The following is a 19,690-nucleotide window of genomic DNA, read 5'->3' on the forward strand; positions in this document are numbered from 1 at the left end:
TATATATATATATATATATATATATATATATACACCTATATATATATATATATATATATATATATATGCAGTGCCTACAAGTAGTATTCAACCCACTGCAGATTTAGCAGGTTTGATAAGATGCAAATAAGTTAGAGCCTGCAAACTTCAAACAAGAGCAGGATTTATTAACAGATGCATAAATCTTACAAACCAACAAGTTATGTTGCTCAGTTAAATTTTAATAAATTTTCAACATAAAAGTGTGGGTCAATTATTATTCAACCCCTAGGTTTAATAATTTGTGCAATAACCCTTGTTTGCAATTACAGCTAATAATCGTCTTTTATAAGACCTGATCAGGCTGGCACAGGTCTCTGGAGTTATCTTGGCCCACTCCTCCATGAAGATCTTCTCCAAGTTATCTAGGTTCTTTGGGTGTCTCATGTGGACTTTAATCTTGAGCTCCTTCCACAAGTTTTCAATTGGGTTAAGGTCAGGAGACTGACTATGCCACTGCAACACCTTGATTTTTTCCCTCTTGAACCAGGCCTTGGTTTTCTTGGCTGTGTGCTTTGGGTCGTTGTCTTGTTGGAAGATGAAATGACGACCCATCTTAAGATCCTTGATGGAGGAGCGGAGGTTCTTGGCCAAAATCTCCAGGTAGGCCGTGCTCTCCATCTTCCCATGGATGCGGACCAGATGGCCAGGCCCCTTGGCTGAGAAACAGCCCCACAGCATGATGCTGCCACCACCATGCTTGACTGTAGGGATAGTATTCTTGGGGTCGTATGCAGTGCCATCCAGTCTCCAAACGTCACGTGTGTGGTTGGCACCAAAGATCTCGATCTTGGTCTCATCAGACCAGAGAACCTTGAACCAGTCTGTCTCAGAGTCCTCCAAGTGATCATGAACAAACTCTAGACGAGCCTTGACATGACGCTTTGAAAGTAAAGGTACCTTACGGGCTCGTCTGGAACGGAGACCATTGCGGTGGAGTACGTTACTTATGGTATTGACTGAAACCAATGTCCCCACTGCCATGAGATCTTCCCGGAGCTCCTTCCTTGTTGTCCTTGGGTTAGCCTTGACTCTTCGGACAAGCCTGGCCTCGGCACGGGTGGAAACTTTCAAAGGCTGTCCAGGCTGTGGAAGGCTAACAGTAGTTCCATAAGCCTTCCACTTCCGGATGATGCTCCCAACAGTGAAGACAGGTAGGCCCAACTCCTTGGAAAGGGTTTTGTACTCCTTGCCAGCCTTGTGACCCTCCACTATCTTGTCTCTGATGGCCTTGGAATGCTCCTTTGTCTTTCCCATGTTGACCAAGTTTGAGTGCTGTTCACAAGTTTGGGGAGGGTCTTAATTAGTCAGAAAAGGCTGGAAAAATAGATAATTAATCCAAACATGTGAAGCTCATTGTTCTTTGTGCCTGAAATACTTTTTAATACTTTAGGGGAACCAAACAGAATTCTGGTGGATTGAGGGGTTGAATAATAAATGACCCTCTGAATAAACTTTTCACAATTTAAAAAAAAAAAAAAAAAGAAATAACATTCTTTTTTGCTGCAGTGCATTTCACACTTCCAGGCTCTGAGCTACAGTCCAAATTTCACAATGCCAAGTTAATTCCGAATATGTAAACCTGCTAAATCTGCAGGGGTTTGAATACTACTTGTAGGCACTGTATATATATCCTTTTTTTTTATGGATGTCCCAATAAAAAAGATCCTATGTGGGCATATCAAATCTGTTTTTAACAGATCCAATGAAGTTATTAGCATTAGAACATTAGCATTTGGCTTTGCCTACAATTGTTATTTTTTCTTTATGAAAAATGGATGCTTATGTGAAATTTGACAAAGATTTAGTGTGCATCAACAGTTTGATTAGGGAACTGGTAAATCAGTAGAAAAAATTGCTTCATTGTACAGCAATGTCCTTGATATTTTCAATAGAAAAAAGCTTGTATAATTGATAGAATAATAAAAGTAATGGTTTACTTATGAACATCTTTATGAAGTTATTCAGCAATCTTTTTCTTATCATTATGGCCAGGCTTTTGTTAGTATCACATCATAACTTTTTTTGTCATTTCATACTATCAATATACATTATAATAGAGTAATATAAATGCATGTACTTTCATTCATTGTTTTACACATTCACATTTTATTTGCTTCTGTTGTGTTTTTTTCTTTCCATACATGCTGCAGTGTCGAATATATTATGGCGCAAAGAAGGTATTCATAAAATACTGTCTGTTTTTTTATTATTTTTTTGCTTTTATTCCCACTCATTTATAAATTTCAAAGTGTTTTCATATGTGAGGATGATGCTATACAGAAAAAATCCATAATGCTATAGGTTTGTGCTAAAATTGTATTGCATAAAATCATGCAATGCCCAGAATAGGAGCTTCACCTATTGTTCACATTCTGCTGGCACATTATCACAAACGTAGATCAATATCTCCACAGTAAAGCATTACACTTTAAAAGATTCTCTGGCTTACTCCAATATTCGTTTTATTTTTCTCACAAAAAGTTTAGGTGGAAAGTCTTTTAATATTTGGTTCACCCATAGTAATGTTACAGCCTTCAATGGATCTAAAATATGTGTTCCACATGTTTTCAGTTTTTGTCAATTATTTTAGATATTTTTGTGTAGTATATTGTGATTTAAATTGATGTAAAGATATGTATTGCATTTTAATATTGAAGCTAGTGTAGTGTTTTTGGAAAAAAAAAAAGGAAATTGTTCTTTAATGCATCCTACTGAAGAATGCAGGTGCAACGTTTTGTGAAATTCAAAATATGTTGTAAATTAAATATCTCTCTTAATTTTACTATTCCTTTTCCTAGAATAGAAAAGAGTGAGACAATTTCCTACAAGTGGTTGTTTATGTGAAACTGCTTAAAGGGAACTTGTCAGGTGCAATATTCACCCTGACCATAAGCAGTTTTGGATATCTCTGCTCAATCGTCCCTGTATCTGGTAGCGTAGATAAAGAGATCTATAGAAAAAGTATTTCTAAAAATCGTCTATCATATACTAATGGGGTTAGGGACTGGTCACAAGGGCATTTTATCCCCCGACTAGTCTGCCCTCTTAGCATGTTAGTACGCCCACAGGGACGTGCTAACATGATATTCACTGCAGTATCGCCAGTGGTAACATGCATACCTGTGTTCGCCGTAAATGCTATTCTGAATGCTGCACACTTCCGGTCATGCACAGTAGACCTCTATCAAGCTGGGACACCTACACCCGGCTTCATACTGTGCATGTATAGAAGTGCCCGGGCATTCAGAACAGCGTTAATGGTGAACACATATGCGCATCACTGCTGGTGATGCTGCAGTGAATAGCATGTTAGCATACCCCTGTGGGCGTACAAACATGCTAAAAGGGTGGACTAGTCGGGGGATAAAGCGCCCTTGCGACTAGTCCCTAACTCATTAGCATATGATAGAAGATCTTTAGAAATATTTTTTTTAAAGATCTCTTTATCTCTGCTACTAAATGCATGGACGGTTATGCAATGATTAACAATATGCACCCAGAACTGCTTGTGGTTTTGGGTGCATATTGCACCTGACAAATTTATTTTAATAGATAATATGTGACCAAAATGTAGAACACTTTGCTTATCAATCTGCATAAAAATACAACTGGCTTATGGTTATTTTTTTAGTCCTTCAACAGCATTAAAGAGATCACCAGGATTTTTTTTTATTTTTGCATATGAGGCTAAGAACCAATAGGTAGGTAGTTGCTAACAACTTTCCAATTCTTTATGGTGGCTATCCCTGCCTGTATAACAAGAGGAAGTCCGGCACTCTACCCCAATTATTGTCAAACAATTGTTCTGATTCAAAAAAGGGTTCTTTATTTTACATAAAAGTCTATACACATAGGATGTCCAAAACAAAAAAACGTTTCGACCAATCTGGTCTTCATCAATGGACCATATTTTATGAAAAGGCGCTGTTGGTAAAGTACCTGTGTGTAGCAGGTAAAGGTGAGTTTAGCAATCAGAGATGCGATGTAGCGAGTCCCAAAGGGACCAATGTCCCATAGTTTGCTATATTAAACAGTGGACCTGTATATTAGGTAGTAGTTAATGTGCAGACGAGCGGTAGGGCTTGTGTATATGAAGACCTCAAATTGTGAGGCGGGGTACTGTTATGTGTCAGACTGGTGGTCCAGAGATTATCAAGTGCTCATATCATATCGATGGGGGCCAAAAGAGCAGGGATGCATGGCAAGGTATACTCCCAAAGAAAATCTGATTAAGATCACTGTGCGGTATAAGGTATGCCCATAACGGGTGTGTGACAAGACCTGCGTGGATAAGGAGGACGGACCGGCTCCCTGTGTCTGGCATGGCACCCCAGCGCTCTCACAGCCCACACCCTGAACCACCACTGAAGAGAGATTCTTGTAGCCTGTTTGCTCACTCCAGCGTTACCAGTACATAGCACCTTAGAAGCATATGCCCTCATAGGGGATCCCTGTGGAGCTTGTATGAGAAGCTTACCTCTTAATCAACAACTTATTTTTGACTGGCATTCAACTTTCATATAGTTTCACCAGTCCAGCATAGAAATACTCTTGTGATATGAAATATTCTTTTGAGTCATACAAACGGATCACATAATCCATTATAATGATGAACAACATGTAAGTTGATCCAGAATTACCTGTATCTGTGCAATATAAAATAATATGTACTCCTTCTGAGCTGCAAAAAGCGGTGTCCACTGTTACCATATAGTGCACAAGATCAACTTATGTTGTTACAGTACCAATACAATTATTCCAGCTACAAAAGCAGACCGCCATATCCATTATTTCCTTCAACAGTGCATAAGGTTCTCCAATTTGGCTAGCCCACTCTAATATCCAATTGACGACTAGTCATTTACCACAATTTCCTCATAGATAACCTATCCTTGATAAAGACCGAGTGTACGGTTGAAACGTTAAATTGGTCCACAACCTTTTTTTGACTTATGCACAAATAAATATCTTGAAGCATCAAAGCATTTTGTTCCCGTATTCTTCTCATTAGTGTGCCGGAGCTTTCTCTATTTTCTATGGACTTTCTTTCTCCGTGCACCTTAAAATTTATATCACAGTGAGCCGGGTATAAGGCCAAAAATTAAAAGTTTCTGTGGTTGTGACACAGGAAATACTAGTGGGAGTGGTGTGTGATTGATCTGAGTTGGCAAGGATTTGTACAGAGCAGAACAGGCAGGTAGTTAGCAATGAACTGTTACTTCTTAGCCCCAGATGTAAAAATAATAAAAGTCCCAAATAACTTCTTTGTTTTTTAATGACATTTTAAGACACCTTCTATCAATGGTTAGGGTATAGATATCTTCAGAAGTCCTGTAAAGATTGCATGGAGCAGAGATGCACATGCTTGACCTCTGATTCTTTCACAGTGGGCCCTGCTGGGTTCCATTCTTGGGATCACTCATGGTCCCAGTGGTTGATTAGTAAATTATCAATTTCAAATGCCCTTATATTTTGTTAGAATGCTAAAAGGGGTAAGAATTTAGAATACAATTTTTTTTCACAAGAAAAAATATTGCAGGAAATTTACAAATCCCATTTTTTATAGGCCTGTTCAGTTTTAAAGTGACTTTGAGGAATCTATATATTTTAAACCTCCCAAAAGTGATAATATTTTAAAACTGCACCCCTCAATGTATTCAAAACTATTGTCAGAAAGTTTAATTATTGAGGTGCTTCACAATAATTAGTGTAAAGTGAAATGAAAAAATAAAAAACTGTTTTTTTCCGGTAAAATATTTCTTAAGCCCCAAATATTTTATCTTCATAAGGATTAGTAAGAAAAACTAGACAAAAGGAATTACAGAATTTCTTCTGAACAGAGCAATACCTTATGAATGGTCAAAAACTGCTGTTTAGGCAAACTGTGTGGCTGAGTATGGAAGGAACACTTTGATTTTTGGAGAGTAAATTTGGTTTGAATGGATGGTTGCATTTGTAGAGTCCATAATCTCCTAGAACAAAAGAAATCCACAACAATGAAATCCATTTTGTTAAATGGACACCACAAAGAAACAATTTAGTGGTGAGGTAAGTATTTTTTATGTCACAAATGCTTCGCATAACTTTATAAAACTGTACCCTGAAAATGAAAAATTATGTTTTTCCACTAAAATGTTTCTATTGCTCCACATTTTTCATGTGTTGTTCAATTTCTAAAAATGGCCTTTATACTCTATTTCTACTTGCCCACTACAGTCTGAGAACATAGCGGGAGTTGGAAATGCCATTTGGCTTTTGGAAAGCAGATTTTGTTCTACCAATATGTAGGTGCAATTAACAGAGCCCCTGAAGTGTCGAAATGCTGAAAGAAAGCCCTACAAGTGCCCCCATTTTAGTAACTACATCAAGCTATGAATTAATCTACTTGTGTTATAAGTATTTTAAGTATTTTAACCCCAGAAAAATACGAGAATGGCAGACTAGAGCCCTACAGAACAGAAATTTAGTAAACACATATTTACCGTATTTTTCGGACTATAAGACGCACCAGACTATAAGACGCACACTGGTTTTAGAGAAGGAAAATAGGAAAATAAAATTCTAAGCAAAAAATATGGTCATGATACACTGTTTTTTGGGGGGAGGATCTGCTGCTGACACTATTATGGGGGTAATGTCCCCAAATTATCTACTAAGGTACCTCATCCAAGTAATGATTCTCCTGCCTTGTATACATATATGTCCCTCATCCTGGTATAGCCCCATCTTGCTATATACTTCCATCCTGGTATATGGCCGCATCCTGCTATATACCCCATCCTGGCATATGGCCGCATCCTGTCCTGCTATATGCCCCATCCTGGCATATGGCCACATCCTGCTATATACTCCCATCCTGGTAAGTGCTCCCATCCTGCTATATACCCCCATCCAGCTATATATGGCATCATCCTGCTATATGCCATCATCCTGCTATATGCCATCATGCTGCTATATGCCATCATCCTGCTATATGCCATCATCCTGCTATATACTCCCATCCTGGTAAGTGCTCCCATCCTGCTATATACCCCCATCCAGCTATATATGGCATCATCCTGCTATATGCCATCATCCTGCTATATGCCATCATGCTGCTATATGCCATCATGCTGCTATATACCATCATCCTGCTGTATGCCATCATGCTGCTATATGCCATCATCCTGCTATATTCCATCATGCTGCTATATGCCATCATCCTGCTATATGCCATCATGCTGCTATATGCTATCATGCTGCTATATGCCATTATGCTGCTATGTGCCATCATCCTGCTCATATACCCTTATCCTGCTATATGTCCTGCATCCTGTGGCACACAAAAAAAAAAAATAAACGTTTATATTCACCTTTCCTCACTCCATGCAGAATCGCTCCTCCTCCTGTCTGTGCCGGCAGCGCTGTGTGGAGCCGGCCACGATCCCTGCAGCACCGCGATCTTCTCCAGTCTGTGCCGGCGCGGCTGTGTTGACACGTGCGCACAGTGATGACGTCATCGCTGTGAGCACCGCTAGTCTCAACACAGCGCGGCCGGCAGACAGGAGGAGATCGCGGTGCTGAAGGGGAACGGTGAGTGTACTGATTCACTGCCCCCCGCGCTGATGAGGATGCACGGGAAGCAGTGAATACAGCCGCACATGATCACTCCATGCTGTAGTTGCCAGGGGTGATCATGCGGCGCATCCACCGCTCATCATCTCGCCCACCTGTCAGCGCCGACTTCAGTGCTGAGAGATGATGGGCGGGATGATGGGCGTGCATATGTAATGAGCGGGCCCACGTGGTCATGGCAGGCGCTGCTGCAGCCTGCTCGTGCCACAGATGACCCGCGCCATTGCAGCACCCTCATTCCCCACAGCCATGCCCTATGTTCAGACCATAAGACGCACCCCCCAATTTCCCCCAACATTTGAGGGGAAAAAAGTGCGTCTTATAGTCCAAAAAATATGGTATATTTTTTCTTAAGATGTTATTTCTTCACATGAAGATAAAATAAATGACAACATAAAAAAGTCTTGATTTCAAGCTAAAACTTCATTATGTATAAGCAGTGTTAACCTCCCAAAATTAATAAAAGCATTTTTTCTAAATGCTGTTTTCTAAAAGCATTCAAGTCAAATCACATAAAATAAGAAATCAATCAGTGTGAAATGATATTACAATATGCCCAAAACTCAGATTAATATTGATTACTACTAAAATGGAACAAATATTATTTTTGAGTGAAACACAACATTTCTCAATTTTTTAAAAATTATATTGTCCACTATACAAATATTTTCCAATTTGCTCAGCACAAACTTAGTAAAATAATGGCCAACTGTGGCCACCATTTTGCCTAACAGTAAAGGGCCACAGATAAAAAGTAATAATAGTATTCACCTCACTGCCCATTTGCAATGCCACCCCACAGCCTGGTTTGCTGTCCTCTGCATCTCTTCTTTTCCCCTGTGTACACATCCTCATTGGTTTATTACTCTAGTCCATGACTTCCATGGCTTCCAGTCCGACTAGTCTTCTGGTGTCACTGCGTATCGTGCCATCTCAGCATAATGACATCACGATTTTATGATGCTCATTACATGACTTACAACAAGGCGTGCAGTGATGTCAGATGTCTAGTTTAGCTGTAATTCACAGAGGGAAAAGACCAAACAGGAGGTTCATGACAGGTAAACGTCTGGTTGAAGGGAGGGTCAGACAGGTGGAAGGTAAGGTAAGTGGGTTTTTGTATTTTTAAATTTACATTTATTTACTTTTATTGTGCTCTGAGGTCTGCAGAGCGAGCCATGACAGCCAGAAAGTCATCCTATGCTCCTTCACAGCTTGAACATGACATGTGACCCATGCCAAGACAGCAAAGAAACCATGCTGAAACCTCAAACATGCACATTGATAAGGATTTGTCAGGGAGCTGGCTTGCAGCAGTAAGAATTAAGCCATGACTCCTGTTCTGTGACAGAGTCCCAGAAGGGAGGAGCAACATTCAGAATCAGTTTTAGCGCTCTGATGTGAGGTTGCAGTGAGTAGTTGTAAAGTCAAATTAAGTGGCATATAAGAACAGTAAGGGTCTGTGCACACATTGTAGATTTTAACAAAGAGAAACAAGCTTAAATAGACAGTATAGGGTAGAGAAATTTAGTGGTAGGTGAGAGGTGTGCTCACATGATCAGGTTGTGCGTGTCACAACCCCATTGTGTACCCACAGAGAACACAGTTGCTGCAGTCACGACAAGGAATATATGAAAATCTTCATCTGCAAATATATTGAGGAGTAAAAGAAGATTGATATTTTCTGATTGACCGCACTGCTGCTGGAAAAGTAGTTTTTCCAAGCTGTGGTCTTATTTAATAATAGCTTTAGTACACATTCAAAGTTTGTTCCAAAACTCTTTTTAAAAAAAAAACAAAACTAGATTGCATGCCTTAAGGTACAACAAACATCCATCTCCTTTAACAATACAATACATGTTGCAGATTCTTTGCTGGATTATCACATTTTTTTCTGCACTCATTTGTCACAATTTCCCAATTTCCTGAAGCCAGCAAAGTGAGAATCTTGAAGTCTCATGCACACGTTGCTTTTTATGTCTTTGCAGATTTGGTACAAATGTAAATCTGCAGGATGTCAATTGTTTCAGTGTTTTTGCTGCAGATTTCACTCATACTAACAAGCAAGTAAAATCTGCACTAAAAAACACATGTAAAAAGGTTTCAAATATGCACTGAAAATGCTTCATATACGTTTTTCTTCTGCATTTTTCCTGCCAAGAGATGCAGAAATGATGCAGAAATTTGTGCATCAAATACCTAACGTATGCACATGCCCTAAGTAGAAAATGAAGATGTATAGTGTTTGGCAGAATGTGAATATAAGTACAGTTTTTCTCATGTTGTACCCTTTTAAAGTAAAAGAACAACATATTTGATGCTTTAAATGAAGGAGCAATAAAAATGGTATATAGCTCAGATTTTATTCAGAAACATTAATATATTATATATGTAGTCCCTAATATATAAGAATACATTGAAATTGAAGCTCTTTTTTTTAGGTCTTGGAATTGGAAATTTGTTTTACGTGTTTAATGAAGATGGTATTAAAGTAATCCAACCCATAGAATGTGAATACCAGAGACATATTAGGACCACGGAAAAAATTTTTGGAACCCAGGTAATTTTAAAGCTACAACTAAATGTGTAATTAAAGTAGTGTATATTTGTGATGACATGCAAATGTTAAGGCATACATGTGTTATGAATGTAGATAATAAATATAAGATAAATAACGAGAATATGGCATAAAGTTGAAAATTAAGTTGCCAGACTAGCCTTCTCAATGTCACAAAATTTTACCAATTCTTTAAAACACAAAACTAACTTTTAGTCCTGATTCATTAAGACCAGCAATTTTCTAAGTTACAGTTAGGTCAAGAAATATTTGGACAGTGACACAATTTTCGCGAGTTGGGCTCTGCATGCCACCACATTGGATTTGAAATGAAACCTCTACAACAGAATTCAAGTGCAGATTGTAACGTTTAATTTGAAGGTTTGAACAAAAATATCTAATAGAAATTGTAGGAATTGTACACATTTCTTTACAAACAGTCCACATTTTAGGAGGTCAAAAGTAATTGGACAAATAAACCAAACCCAAACAAAATATTTTTATTTTCAATATTTTGTTGCGAATCCTTTGGAGGCAATCACTGCCTTAAGTCTGGAACCCATGGACATCACCAAACGCTGGATTTCCTCCTTCTTAATGCTTTGCCAGGCCTTTACAGCCGCAGCCTTCAGGTCTTGCTTGTTTGTGGGTCTTTCCGTCTTAAGTCTGGATTTGAGCAAGTGAAATGCATGCTCAATTGGGTTAAGATCTGGTGATTGACTTGGCCATTGCAGAATGTTCCACTTTTTTGCACTCATGGACTCCTGGGTAGCTTTGGCTGTATGCTTGGGGTCATTGTCCATCTGTACTATGAAGCGCCGTCCGATCAACTTTGCAGCATTTGGCTGAATCTGGGCTGAAAGTATATCCCGGTTCACTTCAGAATTCATCCGGCTACTCTTGTCTGCTGTTATGTCATCAATAAACACAAGTGACCCAGTGCCATTGAAAGCCATGCATGCCCATGCCATCACGTTGCCTCCACCATGTTTTACAGAGGATGTGGTGTGCCTTGGATCATGTGCCGTTCCCTTTCTTCTCCAAACTTTTTTCTTCCCATCATTCTGGTACAGGTTGATCTTTGTCTCATCTGTCCATAGAATACTTTTCCAGAACTGAGCTGGCTTCATGAGGTGTTTTTCAGCAAATTTAACTGTGGCCTGTTTATTTTTGGAATTGATGAATGGTTTGCATCTAGATGTGAACCCTTTGTATTTACTTTCATGGAGTCTTCTCTTTACTGTTGACTTAGAGACAGATACACCTACTTCACTGAGAGTGTTCTGGACTTCAGTTGATGTTGTGAACTGGTTCTTCTTCACCAAAGAAAGTATGCGGCGATCATCCACCACTGTTTTCATCCGTGGACGCCCAGGCCTTTTTGAGTTCCCAAGCTCACCAGTCAATTCCTTTTTTCTCAGAATGTACCCGACTGTTGATTTTGCTACTCCAAGCATGTCTGCTATCTCTCTGATGGATTTTTTCTTTTTTTTCAGCCTCAGGATGTTCTGCTTCACCTCAATTGAGAGTTCCTCAGACCGCATGTTGTCTGGTCACAGCAACAGCTTCCAAATGCAAAACCACACACCTGTAATCAACCCCAGACCTTTTAACTATTTCATTGATTACAGGTTAACGAGGGAGACGCCTTCAGAGTTAATTGCAGCCCTTAGAGTCCCTTGTCCAATTACTTTTGGTCCCTTGAAAAAGAGGAGGCTATGCATTACAGAGCTATGATTCCTAAACCCTTTCTCCGATTTGGATGTGAAAACTCTCATATTGCAGCTGGGAGTGTGCACTTTCAGCCCATATTATATATATAATTGTATTTATGAACATGTTTTTGTAAACAGCTAAAATAACAAAACTTGTGTCACTGTCCAAATATTTCTGGACCTAACTGTACGTTCATGAACCTTCTTGAGTCAGATATGTTTGGTGAGCTACAGGTGGCTTTGTGCACTACACCTGAAATCTTACAGCAGTCTTTGAATGGTTAAAGATTTCTAGCACAAGTAACAACAACATAGCTGGTCTTAAGTTTGAGCTGTGGTATGAACAGACAACGTCCCTCTACAGTCAGACACAGCCAGTGCACAGTACTTAGCAGGGGGGAATGAAATATGTATAAGATTATCTCAGCACTGGATTATTCTTTTGAAACACAACTAAGGCTATGTGCGCACATTGCGGATTCGCATGCAGTTACGCTGCGATCTGCACCGCAGTGTAACTGCATGTGTGCTGCGTCCCCAGCACAATCTATGAAGATTATGCAGGAGACATGCGCACGTGGCGTCTTAGAGCGCAGCGCTTTGGCTGCTGCCCGAAGCGCGCGTTCTAAGAAGTGACTTGTCACTTCTTTCCTGCTCTCTGCCTGCATCCCCCGCCCTGTCTATGGAAGGGGCTGCACTCAGAGCGCATGGAATCGGCTTTTTTTTTTTTCATTACGGACTCTTTCTGCAGCGATTTGAAGCGCACGTGTGCTGTTCAAATCACTGCAGAAATTTCTGCAGGGCAGAACGCAACTTGTGCACATAGCCTAAGGGGCACTTTGCACACTGCGACATCGCAGGTGCTATGTCGGTGGGGTCAAATTGAAAATGACGCACTTCCGGCATCGCATGCGACATCGCAGTGTGTAAAGGCTGGATGATACGATTAACGAGCGCAAAAGCGTCGTAATCGTATCATCGGTGCAGCGTCGGCGTAATCCATGATTACGCTGACGCGACGGTCCGATGTTGTTCCTCGCTCCTGCGGCATCATACATCGCTGTGTGTGAAGTCGCAGGAGCGAGGAACGTCTCCTACCGGCCTCACTGCGGCTTCCGTAGGATATGCGGAAGGAAGGAGGTGGGCAGGATGTTTACATCCTGCTCATCTCCGCCCCTCCGCTCTGATTGGCTGCCTGCCGTGTGACGTCGCAGTGACGCCGCACGACCCGCCCCCTTAACAAGGAGGCGGGTCGCCGGCCACAGGGACGTCGCACGGCAGGTGAGTGTGTGTGTGAAGCTGGCGTAGCGATAACTTTCGCTACGCCAGCTATCACCACATATCGCTGCTGCGACGGGGGCGGGCACTATCGTACTCGGCATCGCAGCATCGGGCTGCGATGTCGTAGTGTGCAAAGCCCGCCTTAGTGTGGAACCCAATATTATTCCAAAATGTATTGATTTTACATTTTCTTTGTTCATGGAAAATCTCCTTAAAGTTATTGTTATAGCAGAAAAGACAATTCATTTTTTGGTTATGACACATGAACAGCCAAAAGATGTGCACTATTGATTAAGAGGTATGTACCTTTATTGAATTTTACTTTAGTGTACTCTGGATCAAGACAAGATTACAAAATATTAATGAATTACCCCTTAAATTTATTTGGAATCTTTTAGCACATATCTATATATACACCCATATGAATCCAAATATACCTTCTTGAGAAGAGCAGCAAACAGGGGACATGGCCGTGATGCTGCTGCTTGTGGTAGTGTAGCTGCTGCAGGGAGAGGATGTTGTTGGTCTATGCCTGCTGTGCACCTAAATAAAACACCTTCCCCTGGTGCACACAGCCCACAGGATGTTCTGCATAATATATTAGGCCTGAGTAGAATGGCAGACTGGTGAGGCCAAAATAAGTAGAGGAAGTTTTAGATTGGATCGATGAAAGAGTGCTTCTAGTTCCTTCACATTGTATTCCACCTGGTCACATGAGAAAGTGCAGAGTTGGCACCTGAGGACCATGAGCATATTTCTTATACCTCACCCCCTAGCAAATGAGGCACATAGTCTGAGCTCAAAAGTCATGCAAATGTACATACCTTAAAAACCAGGAAATGTCTGAGGCTCCTTTTTCATTGGTCAATACCACATAAACTCTTATGACTCTCCTTTATAGTCCCCAACCCTTAGAATAAGAAATATTAAAATGCACATTGGGCATAGAGGGGACAGACTGTTGGTTGATAACTTTCCTTCACTGTTATTTGACATGTATTATATCTGACTTATAAGTATGTTTTCTTTTTTATGCAATGACAATATGCACTAACTAATCACATCTACTTAGCATGGAAGCCTAATGTTTTGTGACACTGTATCACTAATATAATGTTGAGTCTCTACTCACATACAAACTGTGAGGTAGAGAAGTCAAGAGGTCCAGGGTTAGATACCATGACAGCTCATCATATATAGAGGGATAAGACAAAGGGATAATCAAGTCACAGTCTGGGGTCAGAATTTCAGGAAGGAAGTGGATCAAGACAAAGGGGCTATATGAAACTGTAGGCAGCAAAATGATCAGAAACCCAGAGCACTATAAACAAAGCACACACACTACCGAGTTTAGGCTATGACTAGAAATAGTGAAACCACAGACAGACAACTAAATAGGCAGGTAATTGCTTTGAATGGGAGATACATGGTAGAAACTCAGCCCTAATTGGGTGACTAGACTGTCATTCACAATTCTGACAACTCAGCACGCCCCAGCCACAGATTGCAGGGCAAAGCTGTCAATCACAATACTGACAGCTCAGCACACTCCTGAAACTATACAGCAGCTGAGCTGTCACTCACTAAGTCCAGGACACAGTGAGTGGTGAAATTGTGATAGTTTTTCTATGAACTATGCATCTTGCAATATTATGATATATTAATTGTGCATGGAATGTTAATTAATAAATTATGTATGTGCAATTATTTGTATAATCATCCTTTTAGGTTTTGTAAGATTGTTTTCATGACTACAAATTCAATCACTTTTCAATATTAGTTTCCCGTTGGCTTTTTGTTAAACATATATTTTTACATAATTGTTATCGGCATATCGGCGTAACTTGTCCTGCAAGTAATACGTTCTTTCACACTTTGATTATTATTACCTATTCTTAAATTAGTTTTATAGACATTTAACCACAAAGCATACATAAAACATATCCATGATTACCTTTATGTAATAATTGTTTAGATTGTTTAGGCAATTTTTTACTTTCTCCACTTATCTACCTCTTACTAATTTGACTTTAAGGTTTCTACATCCATGAAAAGTAACAATATGGGGAATATGAGTTCTATTGATTAAAAAATTATCCCTTTTAAATTTGATGGGTTAATGGGCTGAATTGGGAAGACAGACATTGTTATCTAAGTTCTATTTTTCTTTTTATGAAGAGTATTTTTAGGAAAGAATAACTGTCCACAATGCAAGCAATCTGCTTTTTTCAATGCCTCCTTATATCCTCTTGAAATAAACTTTCAGACGTTTTCAGTGATTGCTCAAAAAAAACCTTCCAAATTTCCTGTAAGGTAGGGAAGTTTTAACATTAAATGGGTGCTTTCTTTGAACACAAGTATACAAGCCAAACTTTTCTGCTTTAATATTAACATCCAAGAAATTATTAATTTAATTACAAAACATACCATACATTTCAAATTATCATCATTATTATTGTTTCTAATAAATATATCATATTACTGTCCTGATCCTGACCAAATAATTAAACATCTGTAACCCTCGACCAATGTTGCATTTATTTGACAAAAGGATTGTCAGTATTATGCGCATAACATTCTTTCAAAATAACAAGAAAAAGGTTAAAAAAAATAGGTGCCACGGGTTTGCCAATTGCAATTCTTTTGCATTTTCCATGCTACTGTTAACCAAAACAAAAAGTGTTATTCCTTTTCCCCATATGTTCTTATCTGACTTCTCTAGAAAGGTTCCCATGGCCTTGATTCCATCACAATGATGGATCTTAATCTACGGATTAAAGGCTGCTTTACACGCAGCGTTGTTTGTGCGTCACGGGCAAATCGTTGCCCGTGGCAGACAAAATTGCTAGTACCCATCACACATACTTACCTTCCTAGCGACGTCGCTGTGGGCGGCGAACAACCTCTTTTTTAAGGGGGAGGTTCGTTTGCTGTCACAGCGACATTACACAGCGGCCCGTCAATAGAAGCGGAGGGGTGGAGACCAGCCGAATTAACGACATGCCCACCTCGTTGCCGGAGGATGCAGGTACGTTGTTGTTCGTCAATCCTGGGGTGTCACACGTAGCGATGTGTGCTGCCTTAGGGACGATGAACAACCTGCATCCTGCACCAGCAACGATATTTGGGAAATGAACGACGTGTCAACGATCAACGATTAGGTGAGTAATTTTGATCGTTAACACTTGCTCATAGATGTCACATGCAACAACGTTGCTAACAAGGCCAGATGTGCGTCACGAATTCTGTGACCCCAACGGCATATCGTTAACGATATCGTTGTGTGTAAAGCCCCCTTTTGAATATCAAAATTTGCCAGTTTGTATAAATACTGCCACACATCAGATAAGTTCTGTAGAAGGTCTGTTGTGTCACGTAAATACAATGGTAAAATCTTTAACAAAGAACTTAAGTACCAAGCCAAATATTAAGTAGTGCCTTTGTGACAGAATCACATCCTGCCACGATGGGTCTGCCAAGAGGGTTTACCCGGGTTTTATAGACTTTGGTGCCAATTTGATTTAATTTTTTTTCTAAAAAAATAAATAAATAAAACAAAACAATGTTTTTGCATGTAAAAATGGCCATACATTTCAATTAAAATATGATAACATATAAATTTATCATGTTCAGTTGTAAAAGAAAGAAAACCAATTTATTTTGTTAAATACAATTAACTAAATAGTATAATAAAGCAATAAAGAAATAACTGATCATTTTAATATAACTTACAATTATGTCTAAAATCTATAACTTGACCCACAAATAAACATCTTAAGATTACAGGAAACAAAAATGAAATAAACATTAGTGCATAGCAAATATATCCTGTAAAACTGTATATTTCCACTCGTATGATGTTTAAAGGGGACCTGTCATCAGGTTTTTCCCTTTTGAGCTGCAACCACCACCAGCAAGATCTTATATACAGCATTCCAGAATACTGTATATAAGAGCCCAGGCCTCTCTGTAGAATGTAAAAAAGAGCTTTATTATAATCATATGGGAGGGCAGTCCCATCCAATTGGTGTCACTAGTCTCCGTCCAGCACCACCTCCAACTTGTGCAATCGCCATCCTCCATCTCTGCCCATGTAGATGACGCATCCTGTGTCATCTAAACAGAGGCCACCATTGCGCTTCTGCACATGTGCTTTTTGATCTCCCCTGCTGAGAGCAGAACAAAGTACTGTAATGCACAGGCACAGAGAAAGCTCAAAAACCGCCTGCGCATATACACTACAATACTTTCATCTGCACTCAAGCAGGAAGATCAAAGTGCGTATGCACCGAAGCGCAATGGAGGCCTCTGTGTGGATGACGTAAGATGCTTCATCCACATGGGCTATGATGGAGGACGGTGATTACACAAGATGGAGGAGGCGCCGGACCGAGACTAGCAACTCCCATCTAACCGAACCGCCCCCTAGGTGAATATAATAAAGGTCTTTTTTACATTATACAGAGCGGCCTAGGCTCTTATACACAGCATTCTGGAATAATGTATATAAGGGCTCACTGGTGGTGGCCACAGTTCGTAAGGGAAAATCGTGGTGACAGGTTCCCTTTAAAAACAAGCAGAGTTTTTATTATAGATCATCAGCAGCAGGATGTTATTATAAGCTTACACATTCATATTAGTATTGATAGCAAATATTTACTTTAATTCTGCAACTTTTTAGGTATGTATCGTCTGTTGGGTCACTGGTATAACCAGTAACCTTTTTGTTACAAAACAATCTTGACATTCATAGCTAAATCCAATTGGTTTGTCTTGTATATTAAAACTTATAGTGCACAATGGTTTTTAAAAAAAATAAACCAATACAAAACCCTAGAGCTATTGGTGAAAGCATGTCATAGTTTGTAGTTCATGATATAAATTGCATCTGAAATTAAATGACACAGATACAGCTAGAATAAGCTAAAATATATTTTAAAGGTTATACAAGCAGAATGACACAATGTTGGCAGATAGAAAACACAAACAGAGGTCCACAGATTGGTAAAATGAGCAACATCCAACATGTGTCAAGTTTTTCATTCTCTGAGCAAATTAAAGTTTTATTGGCCATTTTCTCAGTGTTGTACTATATCATTTTTATTCATTTGGGAGTGCTTACAAAGCACATGATTCCTACTGGACTGCATTGACTTACTGTCAAATTATCTGTGTCGAATTACTACCAAAATATACAGAAAACATGAATTTGTTGCTCCTGTGTGAACTATTTTCAAACATAATTTAACAAATGATACTTTTAAAGCACTGTATAGTTGTATAAAGTAGTAGTGTGTTTGTATACATTTATACACATAATATTTTTTATGAAAACAAGTACTATATATCACATACTGCTATGACAAACACAAGCTACATAATCTCTATGTAACAAGTATTTTACGTTGTATGATAACTATTGTAATACTGATTTTCACGTCAATAATACAGGATGGCATTAGATGCTGATTACAGTAATTCCAAAAGGTAAATGCAAACAAGAGTGTGTGAATGTGCTGCTACATAGGGTTCACATGTGCAGTTTTGCTGTCAGCATAGGTAATAACTCACACCATACTTTGACCCCCTTACCAACATCCACCGCACATGTACAATGCAAGTCATTAGTGGGAGTATGGAGCTGGCTCATGGGGTGAGCTCACCCCAATCATGGCAGGTAAGGTAAGGGCTGTGTCTTACATCTAAGACCTGCCCTTTCAATTATAGATGGAGGGGAGCCTTGCTTCCGATTGTTAATCTGTTAAATGCCATTGTCAAACTCTAACAGCTTCATTACAAGTACACTGGCATAAGAGCAGGCTATTCTCTACACACTATAGCATGCCACTGACGTCATCAATGGGTGAAAATGGGTCATCATGGAGGGGCCTTGAAACCCTGCCCGTTGGCCGGGCTTCAAATGAGGCTGTGATTTTTGCTATATGGAACACAAGCGATCAGAAGATTGCAACTTGAAAATCTCTTAAAGTGACAAAAAACACAGTAAAAAGTAAAAAATATGTTTTAAAAATGTGGTAAAAAACATTTAAAAGTTTGAATCACACCTATTTTCCCCATTAAAGGAAATCTGTCAGCAAGTTTTTGCTATGTAATCTGAAGACAGAATGCTGTAGGGGTTAAAAACAAAAAACAACTATGCCGCACTTTTCAGGCTGTGTGCTGTTGTTATCTTAAGCTAAAGGCTTTAGCACCTAGTAATAATTGCTGGGGCTACAATGTAATGCACACAGAATGTAATACGCACGGAAGCCCAATGCCCCATCCTCTGATTGACTCCTCACTGTCAATATACATGTAATGAAACACCCTTATCAACATCCCCGTGATGTCCTACCCCTCTCCCCCAGTGGGGATGTTGGCAGTCTCCCCTTCCTGGCCGCCCAGCAGTGGCTGCCCATCCCCAATCAATGCTGATGTTCCCTAGGGACTATGCATGCTGTACTAGCCTCCTGGGAATGCC

At 39.6% G+C, this 19,690-nt stretch overlaps 1 protein-coding gene across 2 annotated transcripts in view; it reads left to right on the top strand.

The window, feature by feature from the left end:
- Positions 1-19,690, top strand: part of FSTL5 (follistatin like 5) — a 1,179,512-nt gene that overhangs the window by 1,035,976 nt on the left and 123,846 nt on the right. The window contains exons 11-12 of one of the 2 annotated variants that reach the window (XM_075347385.1): positions 2,193-2,219; positions 10,098-10,216. In XM_075347385.1, coding sequence (XP_075203500.1) covers positions 2,193-2,219; positions 10,098-10,216 — 146 coding nt within the window. The remainder of the gene's footprint in view (positions 1-2,192; positions 2,220-10,097; positions 10,217-19,690) is intronic. The other variant, XM_075347392.1, reaches the window with a different exon arrangement.

The sequence above is a fragment of the Anomaloglossus baeobatrachus genome, chromosome 1 (assembly GCF_048569485.1).
Source record: "Anomaloglossus baeobatrachus isolate aAnoBae1 chromosome 1, aAnoBae1.hap1, whole genome shotgun sequence".
Classification (NCBI taxonomy): domain Eukaryota; kingdom Metazoa; phylum Chordata; class Amphibia; order Anura; family Aromobatidae; genus Anomaloglossus; species Anomaloglossus baeobatrachus.